Source organism: Channa argus, chromosome 1 (assembly GCF_033026475.1).
Source record: "Channa argus isolate prfri chromosome 1, Channa argus male v1.0, whole genome shotgun sequence".
NCBI classification, from domain to species: Eukaryota; Metazoa; Chordata; class Actinopteri; order Anabantiformes; family Channidae; genus Channa; species Channa argus.
The window spans coordinates 46,358,706-46,384,005 of record NC_090197.1 but is presented as its reverse complement, the minus strand read 5'-3'; the positions used below and the strand labels follow the sequence as shown (position 1 = coordinate 46,384,005).

The following is a 25,300-nucleotide window of genomic DNA, read 5'->3' as shown; positions in this document are numbered from 1 at the left end:
ACTCAGTGAACTCATTGGTCACAGCGAGCGCTTAGGGAAATGAACAGATTAGTGAAATGACTAGAGTGGAAGGATGTGACAAGTGATCAGCACTTTACAGTTAGCTGAATGTGGAAAGCAAGCTTTAAAACAAGACAGTGTAATTTGAGTGTAAATTGTGTGAAACACATACATATACCTGTAGCAGTTTTAGAGTTTAGAGGAATTCAGTCTAGTTTTATTTATTATCCCTTTACCAAATTATGAAAATCTGTTTTTGCCCTAAAAGTGATTCCAACGATATGCATCACAGGTAACCAGGTAAAAGGCATCACCAACCACGCATGCATACTGCCCTTTGATCACTTTTTATATTGGTGTGAGAGTTATAAATATGAGCAGTGTAAGTAGTTTTTCAAGGAGCAACATGGAACCTGTGACATTATTACAGGCGAGTTTAACTGTGTTAATTGTGGTAACCAGCAGCTATGGAGGACAGGTTATGTCAGGTAAGTCTTTACCTGTTTTATGTTTTATTAGTAGTTATTTTGATTCAAGCACAAATAATAAAAAAGATCCATTAACCGCAGCAAGAAACACAGTTCCTCAGAAAAGCTGTCACCTTATGTCAGTACTACAATATATTGTTTTGTAACATGCACATTTTTATCCTTTGGGGTTAACAATTTATTCATCATTAATTTATTTTTTACAAAGAAAATGCAAGGTAGTTTGAGAACTAGTATAGTATTAAGCAACTACCAGTAAACCCTCTGCTACTGTGTTTTATATTTATTATTAAAGCTTTGTGTACCAAGTTGTAAGTCAAGTGCTGTTTTCAATTTATTCAGGACCTACTCTAAAAATGGACCAGGCTTTGTTAACTTTTCATAATCAGATGACTGAAGAAGTGCAGGTTTTCTACACATCGGATTACTGCTACAAGGTAACAAACATGGAGTCAACGGCTTTTGGCTTGTACCTTCAGGGGTCGCCAGAGTGGAACATGTTCTACACGTTGATTTGGCAAGGATTGTTACGCCAGATGCCCTTCCTGCTGCAACCTTTCCTCTTTATTGGGGCTTGGGACCAGCACCAAGGTGGCTGTTGGTGGCTGGGCAGGGCCACACCTGGTGGGGTGGGATTCCAACATGTGGCCTTCTGCATCCCAACAAGTGATCCACCAGGCCCCCATAAAAAAAACATACACTATACTTTCAAAAAATAAACATGTTTCCTGAGCACAACATTGTCATCAGCAAATCTAATCTCCTTCCTTTACATTTTCATGCTAGACTTGCATCCTTGTGTGTAGCCAAGCTTTGAATTCTTAAATTGTACTTCTATTCATTATGACCCCATGACATTTTTCTACAGAAACTTTGGCGACCACTGTCACAAACTCCAGACTTTCTATAAGTGTAATAACCCTAACATTTTAATGTAAAGACTTGTTCACTAAATCAGTGATTCTCCTTTTTTTAGTGTGTGTACCAGCATTTGGTCACGGTGAAACCAAACAACAACAATGCATCTGCACTGATCAGCACAAAGTTCACTCTGACTGTGCAACTGGAATCACAAACAAGAAATGCAACTCTATGCAGGTAACATGTTTAATACAAAGCAGCGGGGACTGTAAATTTCATTTTACACCCACAATAGGTAAAGTTGCTGATTTTCTTCCTGTTTACTTATATTAATTTGGCCTGTGGGAGTGTATCACTCTTGCCTGCAGACATAATATAGTGTGGTGGCATCCGATGACTGCATCAGCAGTCTGTGCGATTATTTACAGGGTTGGGGGAGTAATCCTGACCTGCTTTCTGGACCTGAGTGATGCCCTCTTTTAAACCACTTCGCTGGCTATCGATCGGGAGCCTTTTTCACGTTAATAAGACCCGACATTCCAATATTGATGAAAATGGCTAATTAAAGCTTGAAAGCTAAATGTCCTTTGAAAACCTGGGCCTGAATCTGAAATCAAGGAGACACCTACCATATTTATAAACAATCAGAACGGACAAGACACTGGGGCCATGCTCTTCATCTGGGGGTCACCTGTGAACATGGTTCTAGGTTTTCAGCTGCAAATTGACAATCCTCTGGTGCTTTTTTTACCCTCAGCGGTCCAGTCTCCAGCTGCTTAGATCAATCATGAGGGCTCTAACCCGACTATGTGCTATTGATTTTTTTTCTTTGAAAAACACTCCAAGTGATAGCTAGTATGTCATCCCAACAGTGGATCAATGTGAGCGTGTAATGCATGTTTTTGGGGGTCTAAAACTAGAGATGGTGAGAAGACAGAGGGACGCACTTTAAATCTGCAGACACTAGGTGGTGCTCCTGAGTTGTTTAGATGTGAAATCCCGAGATGAAAAGATGCTTTTCACAGTCTGGTCAAGAGGTAGACAGCAGCAGTGGCAAAAATTTAGTTCTGACAAAAAAAAGCAGAGATCAAAGATTTAGTTTTATGTGCTTTTGAGGGAAACTTTTCCTTATTTTTTATTGATTTTGATGCAGGTGGACTCAGACTTATGGAGAAGGTGGTCATTACTCTGTTTGGATCCAGATGTCAGATGCCATCAGTAATCCCAGCTGCATTCACACTGTGGATGAAAGACCAAACAATGCATACCTGCGTAAGTGGACTATGCTAATAAAGAAAACAGTATGATGTTCAGTAATCAGTTTCTTAGTTTTGAACTACGAGTAATTTCTGTTTGCCCTTTTAAGAAACTATGACAGCAAAGAGACATGTGTCCAGGCTCAGGGTGAGCCTTTGTACCACTCTCTGCTTAATTTAGTCAACAATGTAGAGAATCACTTGACTTGTCCACATTTACTATGCAGTAATTTCCATCCGTCTCTTGGGACATGATGCGTATTGATTAAAAAAGACATGCTTTCTTGAAAAGGGATTAAAGAAAAGCTTGTGTTTGTTTTGAAGCTCTGGCTCCACACATGGAGGATTGTGGGTAATACATTAGGGAGTGTGGAAGGATTAGGGCGTAATGGGATTTTGAAAGCGTCTCTCTCCATAATGTACACTCTACTTAACAATATTGCAGATTATGTTGTAGATCAGACTTTTAAGGCCAAGTAGCCATTATCCGAGCAGATATATGGTCAGTGTGACTGCACCCCTCACTGTATGATGAGCTTCCATTAGCTTCACAGACCGGTGATTATACAAACTCCCCATAGGACTTGCTCATCTTAAGTAATGGTCTGGTCAGCAGCTCAGACAGGTTAGACCTGCCCTGCTAGGGAATTTCAAAGTTTACTTCACCGTCTCGGATTGATTGGCGGCAGGGCTTCATGAGGCCATTTGTTGGGTGCGGTGATTTCCAAGGATATGTTTCTGATCTGCGGCTATCAGATCCACCCTTTAATCTTATTAGTATTGTATTCTGCATTGCAACACAAACCACAAGTCACCTGCTGCGGCCTTAATTCTTACAAAGAAATCCACCATATCGACTGATATTAAGTGTTCAGTTCAATTTTAGCACACACATTGATGAACTGAACTTAATCTACTTTGTTTCAAATGCCTCCATTAATTTTCTATTTTCAGTGACAGTAACTAATAGAGCAAGCATCCTTGTTGCAGTCTAGAGTCTAGAGATGTCCCAGTTCATGTGCCGAGAGCTTTATGGTTCTTTTATGATTGGACACCAGAGATACCATGACTTTTCTGAGGTGATTAAGTGACCACTCTTTGCTCAGAGTAGATAGTGTGATTTCAGCTCAGGTTAAAAACGTTCCTTTTTCTTTGTTCTTCTTCTGTGCTTTGTGTGTACAGATCTGTTTATTAATCTATAGCAAGATAAGCTTAATTTTCTAAAACAACAAATTTGTAAGACTTACCCCATCTTTGTTCTATAATCTGGGTAGATTTCATTATTTATATAAGTAATAAAAGACATCCAGGCCACGGTATTTTTGCCCTCTTGTACTGTAAACCTCATCTTTCCCTCATTTCAATCTACAGTGGCCTCTGGCACCTCAGCTCCATCCCTCTTTCTCTGTTTTTCAATCCTTGTCTCAGTGTAGCCTTACATTTTTTCTTTTTGGATGCCTGCAGGGTTAGATTAGCCAAAGTGATTGCTCCATGATGGATTGACCTAGTGTTTGGTGCAAGGTTCTTGTTCCACATTGGTTGACTGAGATAGCCACAAGTAAAGCTGGTGGTGACTAGATCAGACAGTTTGGACTGAACGGTCAGGCCTTTTATCTCCATTCAGATCCTTTTCTGATAGTAATGCACAGAATAAAGCTCCTGACATGGACATCCAGACAGAGGGACTATGACATAGGGTGGTACAGTCTGATTACAACATGTCCATTTGTAACCATTATCTTTTTTCATTGTTTTTTCAGCATTTCTGGTTGTAGCTTTCATACTGGCACTGGTTGCTCTCTTGCTTGTTGTGGCACCCTACATCTACAGGTAGCCATGCTCTTTACATCAGCCACAGTGAAAAGCATTCTGCACTGATTACTCTTCCATCAGAACCAGGCAGATCAGACTTGTTGTCCTTTTTACAGGAGGCATTGCACAGCAAAATTTATTAAGACCATCTGCTGTCAAGGCCCACAGGACTCAGTGGATAATGTAAGTAAAATGCTGCTTCTAATGAATGCATTAGAATAATATCGTAAATGCAGTGAGATGACAGAGATGCATGATTTTATTGATTAGATTATTCATAAACCAATCAAACATTTCCATTAAGTAAGGGCTTAAGGGACATTTTTATCAGCAACAGCAGTGCAATATTTAGATACTAAAACATTCACTATGTTCAAGATGTAACATTAAACATACTCTTTTGTCCATCAATAATTTATGCATTAAAAAGTATAGGGAAGTTTAGTTTTGGAGGATTTTACACTTTGTTTGGTACTTTATTTAAAAAAAAATTCCATGTAAGTCTTTAAATGTTAAAGCCTTTGGAGAATAACAGTTCGGGATAACTGCACCATCTTAATTTCTTATAATTGACTTCATGCTTTTTGTAATCAAACATAAATCCTTCCTTGATCCAACAGTTACACTGCATTATTTTCATTGGCCAACTCTGCAGCCTGAGATGTATAATAAAATTGCTCTGAGTCTCCAGTCATCAAGTCATTTGGGAGACACTAATGGAATGATTGATACAAATGTTAGCAGAGCCAATTGTGGAGCAGACTTGCATCAAGTGATAGAGCACTGTATCCATCCAGTCATCTTGCTTGATGGCAAGAGCTGCTGTGTATTTTGGTGAGCATGAATAGCTCCTCTCAGGCTTCCAAGCAAGATGTCTCTGTCTTCCATATGCTGTCTGAATGGCATGTAGATCCATCATAACGTATTAGTGCTTGTGTCTTCCTGCTCTGGCTCTTTAAACTACTGCATGGAGGCCAGTGAGGCTGGCTAATCCAACTGAGAGGGCAATAGGCCAGAGTCATTTCAATGCTGCCTTCACAGAATGAGGGGAAAAAGTAGTGCTGCTCTCCTGCACAGAGAATGACCTGGTACAGATATCCAAATATCACTTTGTGGACTTCTGACCCATGTGGCATTATAGAATTGTTAGTTTTGTCAAAATTTTTACATCTCAGAACAATCACAGTTATGTAATACATATATTCTTTGTGGTAACAGAATAATAGCTTTTTTTGTTGTATGTATTTTAAAATGTTTTTCTGGTGTGTTTCAGTGTCTGCAAGCTCATTATTTTTAGTATTTCTAAAGTTTCAAGCAAAACAGAGCAAATTGATTTCTCTCAGGAATTAGGAACCTGGGTCTAGAGATATCATATCATCATAAACATGACTCTAAGTTAATGCTTATGTTTCCCCATGTATGTTAATTGTGTTAGCAGACTCGGTTTTGCTTATTCACACAATCAACTTTTTGAATTTGTGCTGATTCCCTTAGAAAAATATTTTAATATAGGGAAGTCAGAGGAAAGTTTAAAAGTATTACTGTACATTTACATCCTAAACTAAACCCATAGAAAGCAAGCTGAAAATTTTTGTCATTTGAATTATCTTGAATAAGTTAACAAATGCAAACAAAATTAACTGCAACAACTGAAAAAGCAATATAACCCTCACTAGTTAAAATAACATAAATTAAAAATGTACTTTACATACAATAGAGCATAGACACTGCAGTATGGGACATTAGCAAATTTACTTTGTTTAACACAACCTTATATATGACCCACACTGGTGTTTAGATATCTAAGAGCAGAAGGCCTTGCTTTGTTTTGTTTGCCTCCAAATTATTTGTCCAGGATGGAGCACAAGCTTTTGAGGTTGCTAAAGCCAAACCAACACGTCTGCACTCACTGGATGCTTTCCGAGGGTATGTATGCAATTAGGAGCCACCTTGTTTATTACTCTATCACCACATGTGGTTTGTTCACATGCTAATTCTTTTTGGAGCAGTATGAGGTATGATGAAAATGAACAGGCTCTGCAAAACGAATAATTACAGGGGTCACAGTCTGGCCACATGTTTCCCCAGGCTTTGGTTATCAGGCGGTATAGCTTTGGGCATGATTTCAGATATCAGTACGTCTCGGGTGTGTAACAGTGTGTTTCTATTGGGCAGGAGTGATGCATGTGATTGAATCTGGGCGCCTTGCTAGCCTTAATTGTGGCCTGGGGGTAGACACAAAGCAAGCCTCTCTGGAAACAGGATGCTGGTGTGGCTTTGACCTCCCCCTTGCCAAATAATTGATGTAATAATACCATCAACATATCAGCACACATCCACACGGCCATAGATCTCCTGCCAAAATGGAGTGCGGGAGAAAACTTTGCAGCACAGATGCAGCATCCAGGAGACGATTGGGATATTTTCCATCTGAGACTTCCTTTTGGATAAAAAGCCATTGGAAAGCAACATACATATGTGCTGAATTCAAAATATCACATAGCTTAATTTAGTTTATTTACCACAAGAATTTGAAGGTTTAAGAAAAGGATTCAGGTTTAAATTTTCTTTATTTACACTTTATGCTACAGCCCTTTTGTTATTATTATCTGAAATGCCACTCTGGGGTAAATGATACTTGTTGCATATTGATGGATGGATGGATTTTATTAAAAATTCTCATACCTGACAACACACTTCATCAAACAGTGGTGCACTTGAGATTAATGCTGCATTTGCCACCTCAGCCCTGTGAGTTATGATCTATACCCCTGACAAGTATCAACTTTCTCCAGAGAACAGACACATCAGTCATCTGCCATAAATGCTGAGACATTTCTAAAGGCAAAAGGCTTTTCTTCTAAACTAAAAGGTGTTTCGGATAATTTGCTCAGGCTCGACTGACATGATATACAGAGAACTGTGGAGTACGGTTGAGCGCTAATTTTTCTAAAAGGATTTGGATTTTAATCTTGTGCCACATTGCTAAAAGCCTGCCACCAGTTTCCTTACTGTTGAAAACTGCCACATCAGTAGTTAGCAGTGCTACACAATGAACAGGACAACTATTGAAGCAAAACAGTTCATTGTCAGTTTCCTTTAACGCCAGGTGGCTGACTCATTCTGTGCTTTATTTTGACTAAGTTCAAAGTTTTTATCTGATTCAGTTTCAGATGTTCTCTGATGTTTAGCCACAAGAAAATAACCTTGGCATTTCCACTGAAGATGTAATTTATTATGACTAGATTGGTGTCCATGAATTTGATATCGCCATCACTGTAGGTAACTCAATACTCTGTAGTGACTGTAACTATCCATTTGCAACAGGGAAATGTACTAAGCTAATACTCTAATTGGTAATCCATGTACAGTGATTCAAATCAAAGAAGTCCATCAACATCTATCAGTGAGCTATAACCATCTGTCACTCTTGCAAGAAAGGCACGTCTGTATGTGATCTATAAGCAACAAATCATAGAACTAATTCCCAGACTTGAATTAAGGCTATTACTAAAGTGACAAATGTTCTGTGGTGAACTTCTCAGGGATATTTACAATTTAAACCTGATTAGGAACCAAGGAACAAGCCTGTGGTGCTTCAACCTGGAAATTATCTGTACTTATATTAACTCTGGTGCAACATAAACCAAAGACATCTCATACACATCACATTAATTAAGCCCGTAATAATAATGATCAGCAGCCACGTCGAACGAGTATGGGATTTGTAATCTAATCGTTCCATAATCGGACAGCCAGAGTGTTTAATGAAAAGAATGGGCAAAAAGCTGTGATATTGCAGTGATTTTCACCTGGTCTCATCTGCCTGCTGATTTAACCTTTGTCTTTGTCACTATGGCAACTAATGGATATGTTCGTCAAAATTTGAATGATAGCCTGTGTGCTTATGTGTGTGTTAGAAAGAACATGGACACATGCAGCCGGGGTTGCTCTACTTTAATAGCCCTTTTTAGATGATAGTGGCCGATTAAAATCTTGTATCAGTAGGTTGGGGCTAAAAGAGCAGTAATGGCTTTGGTGCACTTAATTGAATCTAGGCAGAAAAACAAGAGGAGGCAGAGGTAGATACAGTGTACTTTATCAGACTCATTCTTAGAGCTTATCCTAATGTTGTCTCTCAAAGAACCCTTATGATTTTTTCTCATTATTTTGATTAAATAAAGTAAAGCTCTGTAGCCATTTTAACAAGCAGCTATTTACATTCTCCTGCAAAGTTGTGGTGTGTAATGGCACCTGCCTATTTTTTGACATGGAGCGGAAAGACCTTTTTTCCTCCAGAGTCTGATTCAGTAAAAAACTCCTTCATGTGTGCCATGTTCTAGCTGCCTTGGCTGGCCCTAGAGTATATTGTGCATCATATATTAGACGCAGAGTCTTTAGTCAGCACTTTTGCTTGAGGAGATCCAGAGGACAAGTGTTCATTTCCTGAGTGATTCATAATGCTTAGATTGCATTACCTTGCATTTGGAGTGTGACAGAATAAAAAGCCCCTACCCGGGGCTCTTTAACTTTAATTCAGATATTAATATTGTGTCAGAATTAAAATATTAACTGAATGCTAACACAACCATTAGCTGTGTTCTATGCCTGATTTTATATATTATTGTGTTTTAAATAAGGGTGGGGGTGGGGTACCCTTTATTCTTTACTGGTTGATGAAACTTACCAGAATTCTACCATTATGATGTCTAAGTATTTCCCTATAGTGTTTAATCATTGTAATGTTTTGGAAGGTTTGCCCTGACAGCGATGGTGTTTGTGAACTATGGTGGAGGAGGCTACTGGTTTTTTCAACATGCACCATGGAATGGTTAGTATTTAAAGCGCAAGATATATACATTCCATAAATATGACCAAAATAAGAATTATAATTACTTAATGAGTCATGATTACTAATCATAATAAATGCAATCTCAAACCGGACCTACAGGATGTCATTTCTCATAAGAGCCATATCACAGCTGTAATCCATCAATGGTTGTTATTAACAACAAAAAAGAAAGGAGGGGGAAGGTTGAGTGTTTAATTGACAGTTGGGAGAACATGGGAAGGAGCAGTAAATGAGAAACGCTAACCTGCAGCATCTGTGATTAAAGGACACAGTTGCTGCGTCACATTTTCCCTTTGTGTTTAACAGACTTTTAAAAATGCAAAAATGTCACTGTAGCTTTTATAAAAAAGCAAGTCATCATTAAGGGTGTTCTATATTTAAATTATGTAATAGCCTTTTTACCACGTCTATAAGGCTGTATTGATTTCAGAAGTGGTTTGATTAATCATCACTTTAGTGCAGTGGTGCGTCTGTCACAAGAGTGAGATTTTTATTAATCATACCTGTTCCAAATGCCATTTTAAGTTAATAGCAGAAGCAGCACTTTAAGGAAATAACATTGTTCTTCATTCATCTTGGAGACCAAGAAGTGTGAATTCTGTCTAAGGATTAATTAAACGATTAATTTCAAGTGACCCTGTATGTACTAATCTCTGGGATTGTTGCAGGTCTAACCGTGGCGGATCTTGTCATGCCATGGTAGGAGGACTGTTAGATAATTTCAGTCCTATATAAATATTTAAATATGCATATTTTGTACATATGTAGGTATGTTTTAATAGCTTAAAAAACAAAATGAATCATACCATTGTTTCACCCAGGTTTGTCTTTATCATTGGGACTTCCGTGGTCTTGGCTTTCAATTCCATGCAGAATAAAGGAGTTAGCCGTCTGCAGCTACTGCGCAAAATCACTTGGAGAACAGTCGTCCTCCTGTTGCTGGGCTTCTGCTTCCTCAACTACTCTCCAAGAGATGGACCATGTAAGTGAAAATTATGTTGCACGTGTGGGAAGAAATGCATAAAATGTCAGTGGACCTCTTCTGTGTTTCTTGTTTGTTAAAGCAACTATTACTAAATTATGTCATGGAATCAACGTACAGTAAGGTATATTAACAAGTACACAGAAGCTTTGAATTACAGACTGCAGCTACTCCAAAAAAAAAAAGAGGTTATATGTATTGAGATCCAGATTTGTGATAAAAGCCAAAGCTGCATGTCTGTGTCAGACCTAAATGAGGGAAATGCTCAAAATCCCCACTTCATCATCCACCTGGGGATGCACAGGGTGCTCTTCACACATTAGCCATCCCTGGTGCTAATGGACTTTTCCTGGATGGACGCCTGGATAAATGGGTTAACAAACATATTGTTATTGTGTGTGCAATCTCAAAACCCAGCACCAGGGGATGTTTAACAGAGGCAGATTGAGGAAAAGTGACCACTGCTGTAATGGACAATTACAAACAGATTGTGTTACAGTTTTCAGTCCCATGCAGCTGCTGCAGAGGCTGCTGCTTGAGAGGGCCATAACAGGACAGTGACTTTTACAATAAACTGCAGCTTTGCCCCCTTGTCTCCAAGGATGGCTGTTCAGTTGCAGGGCTTGATCTAATAAGAGAATGGTGTTGCATCAGCTCAATATCTTTGAATGTTTCAATGTCAGACAAGTCAAAAGAAGGTGTTAACCTTTGGCATCATCTATGAGTCATTTCAAATAAATGCTGACGAGGTTATGTGCTCAAATCATAGTCAGAATGGTGTTAAAGTCCTTAAAACGCCACCGTTGTTTTTAAGATTCTATTAGATCCACTTAAAATAGGTTGTGGTGAGACTAATAACATGACTCTTTATTTTGATTTCTATTATTTGATGTTTTTGCAACACAAAAATGTACCTTTGCTCAAGGTGAGAGTAGTTTATGTTTTCAGGCACAAGGTCAAATCCCAATCTCTTCTCTTGAGCAACCGCCAGAGGATGTTTCAAAGACTTTTCTTGAAAAGTTATTGGCTCAGCTGTTTGCTCTATTTTCTTTTGCTCACTTCCACTATAGAATCATCATTTTATTCAATCTATGACTAAAAGGCTCAAAGAGGGGAAGCAGACAGCAGAGCTTTTACTTCTTAAATGGTATTGAACACAAAAAAGGGTCAATTTTATACCAAACAAAATGAACATACATTTTTCAGAAACAAACAAAAGGTGTACCAGTATTTTCCTGCAGATACAGATACAGGGCAGATACAGTAACATTTCTTGTAGGGGGGTGTTGTATTTAACAGTATCATTACTAAGAGCTTCCCCTTTTCCTGCGAAAACAGAGATTTCCGCCTCTTATTTGATTTGTCTGGCTCAATGATTGGGATCACATTGTTTTTACGGCACTTTGTGGGGTAAAGAGGTTTTCAATTAACTAATGTGTAGATTACAATCAATCTCCCAACAAGAAGCCAATCCCATTCAGCCCAATTTGTTGAGACCATAAGATAACTGGTAATCTTTCATTAGGTTCCCACCTTCTTGACATGTTCATAATCTAAAACCTGACACTATTTCCCATGGTGTAATGCTGCTCGTCATCATTCTACAGACACAGTAGCTGTGAATGAATAAGGAAGAAAACGTTTAATATTACCCATGTTCTGATCTATAATCTGCTCAAATCAGCATGAATAGCTTTATAACAGTAAGCTATATTGTATCTGTGCCTTGTTTGAATTGTAGGTTTATGTATATATAATAAAAAGGACCAATGGTTTTGTGAGGGTTCATGCTATGTGTTGTTGACCGTTTTCCAGTGTCCTGGTCCTGGCTGCGTATCCCTGGAGTGCTGCAGCGTCTGGGCTTCACCTACTTTGTTCTGTCTCTCTTGCAGACTTTCTGGGGCCAGAAAGAAATCCCACTGAGAGTGGTAAGTAGCTCTGTCAGGTTCACTTTCATCAGTCATTACACACTAGGGCCAACCTAAAACAATATATTTACACGAGACAAAAAGAGTGTACAGCAATGGTTTGTAGCTGATTTTAGGCGCAGTATAGTGCTTTGAGATGAATGCTATGATTAGCATGCTACCATGCGCAGAATAATAAGTTTAACATGCTGCAGTTAGGTATAATGTTCACCATTTCAGTTTGGTGTAGTAAAATGCTATTTAGCACTGCACAAAGTACACAAAGGATTCACAGGATGCCTCTAGATGAAAGGTTAGAGGATGACCATCTTTAGGATTTGTTTCCACTTGAGGACATGAATGTCTCTGACAAATTTTCAAATAAATGATTATTTTATATTAACAATATCTGTGTATTGTGCAGTATCACTGGTGGAACCCTGTTCAGGATGTGGTCATTTATTGGTCACAGTGGCTGTTCATCATTCTGCTGGAGACTCTTTGGCTATGCATCACCTTCCTCATGCCTGTACCCAACTGCCCCACGTAAGTCCCAGCAAGCCTCCTGCTGTCACCAAGTCTGATGTGCTCAATTAATCCACTGTCCACATATGCTTAAAGTGTAAATTTCCCTCGTCCCTTCATGCTGAGATAATCTTCAGTTGGAGCCGTAGCGCTGCAGCAGAGGTGTTAGTGTGCGTCTTGTGTTGCTGGTGTTATGAACTGCCATGATTTATGGGCCTATGGTGGATGCTTCAGAGGGCATAATTAGCCAATCTCAGCCTGTCATGTGCAATAAGAGAAGCAGAGGCAGAGGATCCATCTTCCTCGCTCTGTGTCTTCTGCTCAGTTCTGCTTTTTGTGAGTGTCTTTTCCCATTTCTGTGGCGCTGCATGGCATCAGTGTTAGAAAGCCATGGGTTTCCTGATTAGTTTTTAGTTTTTACATCAGACAGTACTTTTTTAATGTATTGCTGTAGCAATTTTACAAAACTGGAATAACATGGACAACAAAGATAACACGGAATAGAGCATAAGACAGAGCAAAGATCTCATAGATATATATGCGTAACGTACATATGGTTGAGGTTCAGTGAATTCAAACAAATGACTCCATAACAGATGTGATACATGATGTGTTACTGTATATGTGAAAATGTAATAAAGTCCGTATGAGCAACCTTTCTGTTGCAAGATAAAATTGTCCCATCAGAGCAGCTCTCCCAATTGACCTGTTGGCGATATGTGAACTACACCGAGTCAAGACAGGTCCTCATCTGAGGTCTTAAAAGGTTCAGCAGCAGCCTTTTGAGTACTTTACTGATGTCTCCTGATGTGAAATACAATATGTGTATGTGCAGTGCATACTGTAGAAATACACGTGTATGTATGCATATACATGTTCTTTTCCATGAGATGGATTCCATGATTTGTATTTTAAATGTTTAAATGTATTTTAAACAATAACTTCCTTTTTTTTACCCTAATAGAATGCAATTTTTTCATTTCTTTAAATAATGGTTATACTACATTGTATGCCATCAGAGGGTATTTGGGAGCTGGTGGAATTGGTGATAATGGTCTTTACCCAAACTGCACTGGAGGGGCAGCAGGATACATTGATAGATGGATGTTTGGTGATAACATGTACAGATACCCCACATGCAAAGTAAGATATTTTTCACACACACAATCCATCATTATTTTATCTTCCTATTGAACTGAAAACCACAAAAATAACATTTTTACTTTGCTTTGTCCAGGAAATGTATCACACCACCCAGCCCTTTGACCCCGAGGGGCTTCTAGGTACAATCAACTCAGTTGTAATGGGATTTCTGGGCATGCAGGTATGATTGATTCAGCAAGTAATTTTGATATTTAAATTTTATTTTAGATTATGTAGCTTGAAATGTATTATTATTTGCAATATTTTATAATTTTCCATTGTGTTTTAGTTTGGAAATGCATAGTTTTTAATTACATTTTTTACTGAAATGTTACAAAGACTTATTAAAGGGTCAAATTACCCTTTTATTATAGATTATATTAAAATTATGATTACAAGCCATTCTAAGTTAAGATTGGAAAATTTGAAAAGTTGACCACCAATATTCAAGAAAATGGACAGCTATATATAGACTCAGCATGAGTCAAAAACAACTTGGCTGCACCTAACAACCACAACAATAACAAATAAACGTTTAGTACAAAATAGTTCAGCAGGTAACTTGCAATGGTTTCCACAGAGATAAGTTCATTTTCTGTTGTACTTGAAAGGCAACATTTTGGATTCTCAGCAGATTTAACATGTCTCTCTTTACATCACTAGATAATCCTGTATGTATTTTAATTTTACATTTTTTAAATTGTGATTTGAGTGAACTTCCCCTTGTGTCACAAAAGTAGCCCCTGATTGGCTGAGAGTATCAGCTTCTTTTATTCAAAATAAACCAGAATTTCCCTGTGGACACATTCCACCTCTGTGGACACATCAGATTTCACATCGTAGCCTTAATCAAATTTTTACAATTACTCTATTAACATTAATATTTATGGTCAAATAGTGGACCTTATGAATTTTTGCAAAGGATTAGTGATGCCTTCTGTTTTGTTGAATGTGATAAAGAGTGAGACCACGATTAACTAGAGAGCTTTTGGTCTGTAGATCTGAATCTCTGTTGGCAACACTGTCACTTGCGTTGTGGGAAGCTGCCATGCAAAAGCAGCCACATTGCTCAATTCCCAGTGGGCGGTTAGTGCTGGGCCCCTCAGTCAACGAGTCTTAGAAGACACGCCAGGTGTCCGCTACCCTCCTCTGTATTCGCCCATGCTAATGTTCTCAGCTGATACACATTCATCATCACCAAATTAATCAGAGGGTGTGTATGACTTACACTCCACATCTGGCTTGACAGGATAGGAGAAATGTGACCGCCATGTCAGGGCCATAGTATTGAAACCCACATGCCAGGCCTTTAGTTACCCAAGGACAAATACGTGGACAGAGCGATTGTTGGTGTTTATTTGGCATTTCTCATTAAATATATAAATAAAAGAGTTGGGCTTTCTGTGCTTATCTCTGCCTTCTTTTCTGCAGGCTGGAAAAATTATCCTTTTCTTCAAAGGGAAGAATGTCCACATCCTCTGTCGATTCTTTGCCTGGGCCATCATCCTGGTATGTTACATCATATGGAAGTTTTAAACACAGCTGGTAAACAAAATTATTTAAATGATAATTTAAAACCAAGGCAGCAAATCAGTTAAAATACCTTCCTGCTCCTTTGACTCACACAGTGCTGGGCACATTTTATGGTCTATGTTTTACTTTGCCTTGCAGGTAAACTCTACAACTTGGGTATTGGTCATACATGCCCAAGCCGTTCGTTAGCAGGACCTAGCAGAAGACATGTGTGTGATCTCAATATAATTAAACAACATCCATGTGTGGCTGTGTTTCCGGGCAGACATGGATATCCAGAGCCTCAGGGGAATACACACTGTCTCTCACTGACTCACATGTGGTTTTAGATTAGAAGAGTTCTGCGTATTACTTACAGTCTGCTGCAATCACTATACTAGCATCTGGATAAGAGCATGATGAATTTATCTACCTGCATGCAAATGGTCTCAGCAAATATTACACACCAAACATGTGACAGTGTTGATAAAGTTTTCAAACAGAAAAGTTCATTTCAAACCAAGGCTTAAAAGGTAACCCTTGTAATAAATGCTTGGATAACATTTGAGGTCATGTATGTTTTGGATTTGTGCTCATTATGGGTGGTCTAAAGCACAAAAAAAAGACAAGCTGTCCCCTGTTTTTTTTAATAGGGGCAATGTGTCCCACAGGGAGAAGCCAAGTGTTACATGAGATGGTTCATTTTGCATTCCTAAACCTTTGACAGGAGGCTGTTAGTCTACTGTAATGAGACTGACATGCAACCAAGCCAGATTTTGCCAAACTGTGATTAGCCACTGTTTTTATGGACATTCACTGAAATGCTGTAGAGATGTAGCTTGTTTGCAACATATTAGTAGGAGCCTGCATGCTGTGGAGGCAGACATTCTGAACTGGCAGTCCTGTGACCTGGAGCGATGATAGAGTTGGAGGAGCTGGCTCCATCACACCGTCTTTAAAATCAAACTGAAGAGAAGGGCCCAGTATATTTAGCCAGAACACACAGATGCAGAGCTAGTTCCCTCTAGTTTAAACCTATGTAGTTACTAAATCTGTAATTTTGTAAATAATTTACACTGAATGTGTAAAGTAAATGTGTTGGGCTTTATCTGACCCATGTGTCTGAACCACACTGGAGCTTCTTCAATTAGAGAGACAATTTTATTAATTTACTTTCTGCTATTCATTTATTAGAGAAATCAGGTTCACCAAGGCAAGTAATTTTTATACTGTATAGATTGTATCATATAGAGTATCTCAATTGGAAAATTAAAAGCCCTAAACAGCATTTGGTCTGGCCCATACTCTAAAAAGACAAAAAAAAAAAAGAAAGAAATCCCCAAAAGTCTTAGCATGTAAAATATAGGGACAGAACAACATATTAATGCTGAAGTCAACTTGCTTATATACTCACATTGTTTATGTTTTATTATTTACCATGTCTAATATTTTCCTTTTTCATCCTTAGATTTTGCAGTAAACAAAAAGCATAACTGAGGCTGCAAAGATCGTCATTATTAAAGTATTGAACACAATTATATTTTACAGTTTATCTCCAAGGGAAGAATTTAATATGATTAACCTAAATTCCTAAATGAAAAATTTCTCCATTATGTCTCCTGGTGTTGAATGTTAATGACTATTATTGTGTTGCAAATGGCTGGAGGGCAGTGAAGTAAATTAGATCCATTTGGCTCCTCCCAGAAGCAAAAAGTCATAAAGTAACACATGACAAAATAGCTGTATCTCTTAGTTCACAAGTCAATGCCAGATGCCACAGATGATGTGTGATCAATAATGGAACTTAAAATCCAAGGTGACTAAAACAGAGAATAACAATAAAATTTATTTTCTCACATTGTAGTTGTTGACGCTGTTTAAAGTATAAATCCTGCATATGATGGTTCCATGTGTTCTGCTGAAGGGCATTTGTTTCAGTTTATGTCCTTTAATATTAGTGCTTACATTTATTTTTAAGCCCACAAATTGTTTTCACAAAGCAACAGTAGTTTTAGTAATTGTCCTACCCTTAATTTAAAAATGTCTAATATGTATATGACTCAGAGAAGAAGCAGGAAGCAGAGCTAAACGCCCTCTTGTTTCAGACATGTGCTCTTGACATTAGCAGGTCTCCTCATTGGAGGAGGGAGTGCATTTCTGCACGCACCAGAAAGTGTTGATACAGTAAATGACAAAGCCAGGTTTTACACCACAGTTCACTGTTGTCTGATTTTCTTTAGTGGATTGATATTCAGGAGTGGCCATGTATCTTCCTAATAAACAACAGTTAATTAAAGTCCAACGATCAGGCCCCAGAAGTGGCAAATTGAAATTGAGCGATTGCCCCACATACCAGCCCCATCCCACATCCTCCTGCCTGGATAGCCTGGAGACTCAGTCTGGCCAGAGCTAGGCTATTTCCACACCATTGATTCTGTCATCTATACACATGATGGATATCTACCTAACAAGCATGTTTGGATTTTAATCTATTGCCTTGGGTTTTTCTCAAAATAACAAAATGTAATGTCAAGTATCTAAATCATATGTATAGGTAAATAGATTAGACAGCAAAGGTTCTGATTGATGTACAGTATCAGATCATACACTGTTCCTCAGGATCTTGGTTAATGAAACCATGGACTCATCCAAACCCCAAATAGGTGTGACTTTGTTCTGTGGATCTCTTTAAGAATTGTAACATTCAAGTATAGATGATTAAACTGTCAGGTTTACAGTCCAATGCTGTGCAAGTGTGACTTGATGGACCTTGCTTGTCTGCCTCTAAGATTATGTGCCAGGCTTGCTTGATTCTGTTGACTCACACTTTAGCAGCCCAATACAGCTTGCTTCATCACCCTCCATTGATTCAAAATCTGTTTCATTTCCACCCGTAGGGAATCTCTGCAGCCATCCTTTCTAAGTGCACACGAGACGGAGGATTTATACCTGTCAATAAAAACCTTTGGTAAGTGCTTCCTGACCCTCTAAATCCAGCCACTTTTTCTCACAAAAGAAAGGATGGGTTTCCAACAGGCACAAATCACCGCTGCTAAAACACGCGTTTACTTACCTCTAACGACAGCTAGGACTGTAAATAATCACCCAGGCTGTTGGGAGTGTGAGGTGTAGCGACTATACATCCTCCTAACAGGATCACTCTTCCTTACGGCCAGCAAAATAAGGGATGCTTCATCCTCTCTTCCCCAAGAGCACTTACTACACATTTTACCAGCCCTGTGTAATGGAACAGGCGCAAGCTCTGGGAAAAACATCTATATAAGCATAGTGCAGTCTAACTGTTCCCAAACTATGACGTGACTTTTTGGAAAACAAGGCACAGCATCTTGATAAATATTTGTAATGATTTTACATGAAATATAATGCAGTTATTATTTGAAAGCGTATACTTTATGACCTGTGCAGTTGTTCCACTCCCACATTCCCCTTAATGTGATGTGAATCATTTTAATGTTTCAGCAGGAAGAATACCATTTCATCTGTGATGTGTAAGCAAATTCTTCATGATGTTCCACAGGGGCCCCACACTAACACCACACTCATCCCTCGCCATTACCTACCTGCCTTTTATAGGCAGTTCATCATGCACACGTTATTGAGCTCTTGAGTACCAGTCCCAGCCTGGATGTCTAAAAGTAATTAACTCTGAGCCAAGTCTTTTTTGGCCCCACTACAGCTGAGATAAAAGAATAAAAAAAGCCCACTAAAAGGAGGCTCTGGGAGGCAGCCATTTTGCATTAGAAGATATTACATCAAACATTCTTGCACTTAGGAAGAGACAGGGACATGAGTGGCTGGCAAGGCTCCACAGGGCACATGCCGAGGATCCACTGCTGATTCTTTAGGCCAATCCACAAAACTGCAGGGCAGTTGGCAGTATTGGCTCAAGACCTCTGGCTGTTATTTATTTGCAGTAGAGGATTGATAGACTTTGTGTTCGTACACGCTTGTTCACACCGAGCAACTAACATTTTAGTGACATCCAAATGTACAGAGTAAAATGTTGCTGTTGATACAGAGTGTTGTTGATGGTCTGCTTCCCCAGGTCGTTGTCCTATGTGACATGTATGGGCTGCTTCTCATTCTTGCTGCTGGGAGCAATGTATTCTGTCATTGACATCAAGGGTTGGTGGGGTGGACAGCCATTCATATATCCAGGTACAGATTGTTCACAAATTAAAAAGCCAAGTGTGTTATACAGTTCAAACGAATAATAAAACCTCAGACACATAATTGCAAACTTTGAACACATGAAAGAGTTTTTTTCTTTTTCAAATTGAAACTTTATCTCTTTCCTTCTACTCATCAGGAATGAACTCCATCTTTGTATATGTTGGACACTCTCTCCTGGGTTTCTACTTCCCATTCAGCTGGGAGATGCACTTTCAGGAGAGTCACTGGGAGTGGCTCTTCCAAAGCCTGTGGGGAACTGCACTGTGGGTGCTCATCGCCTACTTTCTCTACAGGAAGAAATTCTTTCTCAAAATATAAACAGAATGATTCATGTGGATATCATTGTCTTGTTATTTAATGAAAACCCATATTAAAGGTAACATAAATAAATTATTTTATTTACAGATCTCACCTTAATAACTTGAGATTATGTTTCAGTAAAGCATTCCCACAAAGATTTGAATTAATTTAACATTAACAACGTTCATAACCAAGTAATCTGATAAATCAAGCTCTTAAGAGGATTTGCCTAAAGTTTTCAGTAAACATAAGATGCAGCACAGTGGTGAAATAGTAATAAAATGTTGATCTGTGTTATCACAATCCACTTTCAAAAGACGACGTCTTATCCACTTTCAGTGTGGGCAGCTGAGGATTTATTTGATGCCACTTGTTTTGTGCATTGAACACACTGATTAAATCAAAAATACTGAGGTGGTACTTAACAAATTAGACTGAGTGATTCCACAACACACCAGGCTGGCTATTATGAGTCTGTTACCATGGCCACTCTTTCTCTTTCTGTGTGTGTCTGAGTGGGAGTGTGTGTATGCTGAGGGGTACCATCTGCTGTCCAAGTGACAGTACTTTAATAGGGGTCAAGATGCACAGCTCACAAAGGAGTGTCATTAATGGGAGTGACACCTCTGGCACTCATTGTATTAGAAAATTACACAAATCCAATTCATTAGAGGACGATGACGAGTCCCTTGGAGCATTTTGAGCCCTTTACGTTTTACATTTCACACATTTAGCACGCAAAGCTTTTTAGCCACAGGGCCAGCCTTTATTTTTATACTCAGATTGTAATATATCCCTTTTTTGGTTTTATACTTACTTTTATAGAACATATACCCTGAATGACACTATTGAACATGGTCAGATCATTGGGTCAGATGGCGTGTACATCACAAAATAATCATCCAGTTAATGAAATGAAACAACACCACGCTTTTCTTCCAGAGTGAAATCATGTTACACACTCCTCAGAAGCTGTAATGACATTGCGTAATTTGTTGTAGTGGTTTTGGTAATTGTCTTTTGAACAGACGTTGTCTGAATCCCAGTAGGTACGTCATGGGTTTGTAGACTACACTTGACACTGTAATAGCTTTCTCAAACTACTGTGCCTGCAAACATAAAGTCAAAGCTGCAGCCTCACAAGAGAAAAACGTAATCAATACTTAGTCATTAAAGAGGTCTGAAGAAAAAAGTTTTATGTTTGTGAATACATTGATGAAGATGCATTAAAATGTGTGACTTGCAGTAACTGGGACAGCAGGGTCAGCACTAAAACTATTAAACATCATAAGCAGCATTTAAGAAAGATCAAGAGTGTCAAAAAAAGAAGTCCCAAAATTAGACGAAATTCACATTCAGATTTAGCATTTGCTAAAACCATGCTACAGTGCTCCTAGCTTTCTAACTAGCAACTAAGTAACTAGCATTGTCAGAAGAAGCCTGTAAGATACACCAGTGTGGTACCTCGAACCACATTTCCTCTATTGATTCTCACTGAGCATATGTCTCAAGATACCTATAGTCTGTCATATGGAAACTTTATACAATGTTCTCATGCAGACAGCCTGGTTTCTTATATCATCTAATGATCCCATTCTCCCTTGATACAGCAAACAGCCTTATATTTATCCTGCTAAATAGTGTGATTGAAGAGATGAGCACATTATCTGATTATCAGGTCATTTATTGTAAACATTTATTTCAACATTTATTTCACACATAAAAGCAATATTACAGATCTTTTTTTGTGGTCTTGTTAACTTTATTTATTAGTTTCAAAGCAGAGAAATGGTTTATTAATGCACAGAAGGAAAATGTATTATATTACAGTGGGCCTGGGTACCGTGTTGGGATTGTGCTTTTTGTTTTGTTTTGTTTTTTCCAGTTAGTGAAAGTTGCTGGAGCTCCTGAGACGCCCTGCTGCCCCACTGAGTTCCGGTGTTCTTGGTCCATGCAGAGACATTGATTGGAGAGCCATTGCTCTGTGAGTGACTGGTGTCCTGCCCTGGGGCTGCAGCAATGCATCACTCTGCACTATCCAGTCACAGAGCCTTAGATAACTCGGTCGTGAGAGCAAAGTCCCACAAATTTTGACCAGACTTATAGTACTGAGCAGATAGTCAGTGCACATGTCTACTAGTTAGGTCACCAGTGAAGGAGATTATTATTGAACCAAAACCTCACATAGTGGTAGGCCAGTGAAATCTGGTTCTCAAAGTCTTTAAGTAAACTGGCCAGTGTCATAGAATGAGATGTGCGATTAGGGACATTTCAGCAAAAAGCAAAAATTATAATAAAATAATATTCACACCTGATGCCCCCACACCTAAAAAAAAACAGTGTCTGTAACTTTAAAATGAGTCATTGCACAACTAATGACAACTGTTAATAATTTCCCCCCGCAGGGAGTTAATGAGATGACTGACCTGCTGTTAAATTATGCTCTTAAATTTCCTGTAGATGCTGTGCTGCCTGCTGCTGTGGACGCAGCGGGGCAGTGAGGAGTGGAGCAGTGAACCTCCTCCTCCCGGACAGCCAGTCAGCCCAGCAGCAGCCGCCGGAGCCGCACACAGCAGCGCGTTTATGGGACACTGAGGACTTCGTCTGACTGCACGGTGGCGCGCACACGGGACGCACCCTGGTTTATATATCGCCTTTGTTCATTTTATCGGGTTGATTTTTGTTTTATTACTGATCGCGATCCAAAGGAACTTTTTTGAATCGCGTTTTCATTCAGAAACTTTCACTTATGGTTTGAGAATATGGGGCCAAGTTGTGGTTTCTCTCCGGGAAACATCGCAGTGATGCTGCTGCTGCTGGAAGGTAAGATTCATCCTCCGCTATATTGTTTTAGACGAAGATGAAGCAAGAATCAGCTTAAATATGTGATGGTCTAAAGTATGTTTAGATTAAACTGAGTCAAAAGAATATTCTTGAAAAAAAGAAAAAGCGATAGTCTTAATGCCCAATCACTAATAAAAGTGGCGTTTGGATTTTCTGCTTCTTGCTGACCAACATGCGTTTTTTGGTCTCAAGCATCTTGTTCATCATCTTTTCTGTCAGTGTCAGAAAGCGATGCACTTTAAATTCACACAGTGTGTGATTCTCAGCAAAAACTGACTATAATGTAAAAAAAAAAAAGAAGAGGAGAAAATAACAGAGAGGGAGTGATTCCTGAGCTGCTACAGACAGTGGCCAGTGGACCTGAAATCTAGAAGGTAACTGACAAATGCACATGATTTTGGTTGCTCATGTGTGAAGCCAAATTGCTTTGCTCAATTGCAACATTTTGGAAGCTTAGTGAGTTTTAAGTCTTTCCCAAGAAGTATCTGAACTGGCACGAATACAATGCCAGCACTGTTTGATGCTGCAGAAAGTGATACTTGTATTGTGCTGCTGGTTGTTATGTCTGGTATGGCACATTGAGACCTACAGTCAAATGAATACAGCCATATATCATAATATTTTAATCCCAGTCACAATCCCACAGCCCAACTGTACTAACACCGTGCTCCCATGTAGTCTATATTTAAAGTGTTGCTCATTGCTCAGGAGTGTGCAAATCTCGCTGTGCAGCAAGTACACTATGTCAGATGTGATGCTTAGACAAATATAGGCTATTGTGTAAAATTACTGATTTTGTGTTTTTAGATATAAAAGCTCTTACCACTATAGCTTAGTGTGAAAATAAGATTATCTTCACAGTCTATTTTTGGCATTTAGATGTAAAAAATTTGTTAATTTTTATGTGAATGGCTCAGTGTAAATGAGTGCGTACCCATAAAGTAAAAGCCTGTGTTAAATTGCCCAAGGGAGCAGTTTCCTGCACAGTTATTAAAATGATTAATGAAATTTTTAAGGTGCCACATTTGAGTGTAATGTTCTGATTGTTTTTCATTGTGACAGACAGCAGAGGTCTCAGCACGTAGAGGCCGAGAGATGGAGATTCTCATCACACATGCGTGATGCTCTTATCACACGCAAATCCTACCTACATTTACATCTCTTTGTTCTACATCAGGGAAGCAGGCATTTCTCCTGATATTTATAGATGAGCACAGTTGGTCTTGTTCAATTTCACAGGGCAAGGACGTGGCGGTAATTAAATAGGTGTTGAAATCTACACTCTGCATTAGCCTCTGTGCCACTCACCTGCCTGTTTGTTGCAACAAAAGACCAACACTTGTACAGAGAGGAGCAGAAGCGAGCCATGGGCAGGTGTGCAGCAGCTGCTCCTATCTCTGGGCAAACACTGTCTGTTTGTTTTCTTTAGGAAAATATCGCCTGTTATACAAGTGCACACAGCATTCAGATTGCAAGTCAGAAGTTAGCTGTCCTACACTACTCTTATTTTGCTGTATATTCGCAAGCTGAGGATTTTGTCTCATATTTGGAGGATGTTGTAACTATTGATGTCATGAACTGTACAACTATTTCCTGCCCTGCGCTTCTGGAAAAGATTTTTATGTGTCAGTTCTCATATTCTAAGTAGTTTAATCATGCACTTTTTTATTGCATAATCTCTAATATGAGTCTTTGTTACAATTCAAGTCATTTCATTTTCATTGAAATCAAAGGAGCAGTTGCTTTTTTTGTTTAGTTTGTTGAAAACAAAAGTTGTGAATAATGTGTTTTTGGAATATCTCTGTGTCACCATTCCAGGCTACTGATTAGTTTATGTGTTTCTTGCTGAGGTAATCAAACAAAGGAAATTGACAATCAGTGCTCACTATAAGATTAATCAGCATCTTTAAAAGTGGCTGTGGCGTTGCCCTGCACTTAAGAGTAGAGTTAAGTAGAAGAAGGGAGGCAATTCAAGACATAAATTAGAATGAATTGGAGACTGGTGCCTTTTTGCTCGTGTAGTTTCAGATTGTGGAGTTGGTTTCAGTGGGGATGTGAAATATTTCTAGTGTTAGAAAGAAACATAGAGATTGCATTAAGAGCATGCTGAAATGACCTTTGGTTCATTTGGTTAATTTTAATGAATTGAAGAACAGATAAAGCCTTTACACAATAGTGTTTGTGAGTAAACCTGGTGAAAGCATTTACTGAAATTAACCAAATCCTCTTAACAGACACTTGTGTGTAATCCATCACTTTCACAAGAGAAGCCACAGATGTTTACACATAAAAGCATTGATCTGCTTATCTTCCACTGTGACCTTGCTACTGTATTTTTGACCCTCCCTTGTCCTCTGATCTCTAAAATCCTAACCAAGTACCAATCCTCTATGGTGACCCCATTCAACAGGAAGCCATGTTTGAAGTGTATCATGCTCCTCCTCCTCCTTGCATTAGAATGATCATTTTCACCAGCATCTTTTGCTTTTGAGAAGAGCCAGACGAATAAATCTCATTTGATACATGATGCTGTTTGATTTAGTCCCTTATTACTTTATATAATTTAGTAAAGCTTCTGTCTTATGTTGCCTATAGAAGCCTTATAAATTTTCCACCCTTGCTGT

General features: G+C 38.8%; 2 protein-coding genes across 4 annotated transcripts in view; both read left to right on the top strand.

Moving 5' to 3' along the window:
• The first annotated feature begins 366 nt into the window (after window positions 1-366).
• Window positions 367-22,434, top strand: si:dkey-192p21.6 (uncharacterized protein LOC565246 homolog). 3 transcript variants are annotated; one of them, XM_067526758.1, is made up of 19 exons: window positions 367-488; window positions 831-925; window positions 1,465-1,586; window positions 2,503-2,621; window positions 4,366-4,435; window positions 4,534-4,600; window positions 6,273-6,343; window positions 9,172-9,248; window positions 9,938-9,968; window positions 10,091-10,251; window positions 12,067-12,179; window positions 12,583-12,704; window positions 13,703-13,826; window positions 13,921-14,007; window positions 15,258-15,335; window positions 18,236-18,306; window positions 19,405-19,517; window positions 19,669-21,816; window positions 22,293-22,434. In XM_067526758.1, the coding sequence occupies exons 1-18, from the start codon at window positions 374-376 to the stop codon at window positions 19,848-19,850; spliced, it is 1,818 nt and encodes a 605-aa protein (XP_067382859.1). In that variant the 5' UTR covers window positions 367-373; the 3' UTR covers window positions 19,851-21,816; window positions 22,293-22,434. The 3 variants fall into 3 exon arrangements, with proteins under 3 accessions (XP_067382859.1, XP_067382880.1, XP_067382869.1); XM_067526779.1 differs by lacking the exons at window positions 19,669-21,816; window positions 22,293-22,434 and adding an exon at window positions 16,807-16,860 and having other exon boundaries at window positions 19,405-19,474; XM_067526768.1 differs by lacking the exons at window positions 19,669-21,816; window positions 22,293-22,434 and adding an exon at window positions 15,498-16,860 and having other exon boundaries at window positions 19,405-19,422.
• The window catches only part of ret (ret proto-oncogene receptor tyrosine kinase), a 19,241-nt gene continuing 16,271 nt past the window's right edge, over window positions 22,331-25,300 (top strand). Inside the window, exon 1 of the mRNA XM_067526730.1 lies at window positions 22,331-22,655. Within this exon, the coding sequence (XP_067382831.1) occupies window positions 22,595-22,655 (61 nt within the window). The 5' untranslated portion in view covers window positions 22,331-22,594. The remainder of the gene's footprint in view (window positions 22,656-25,300) is intronic.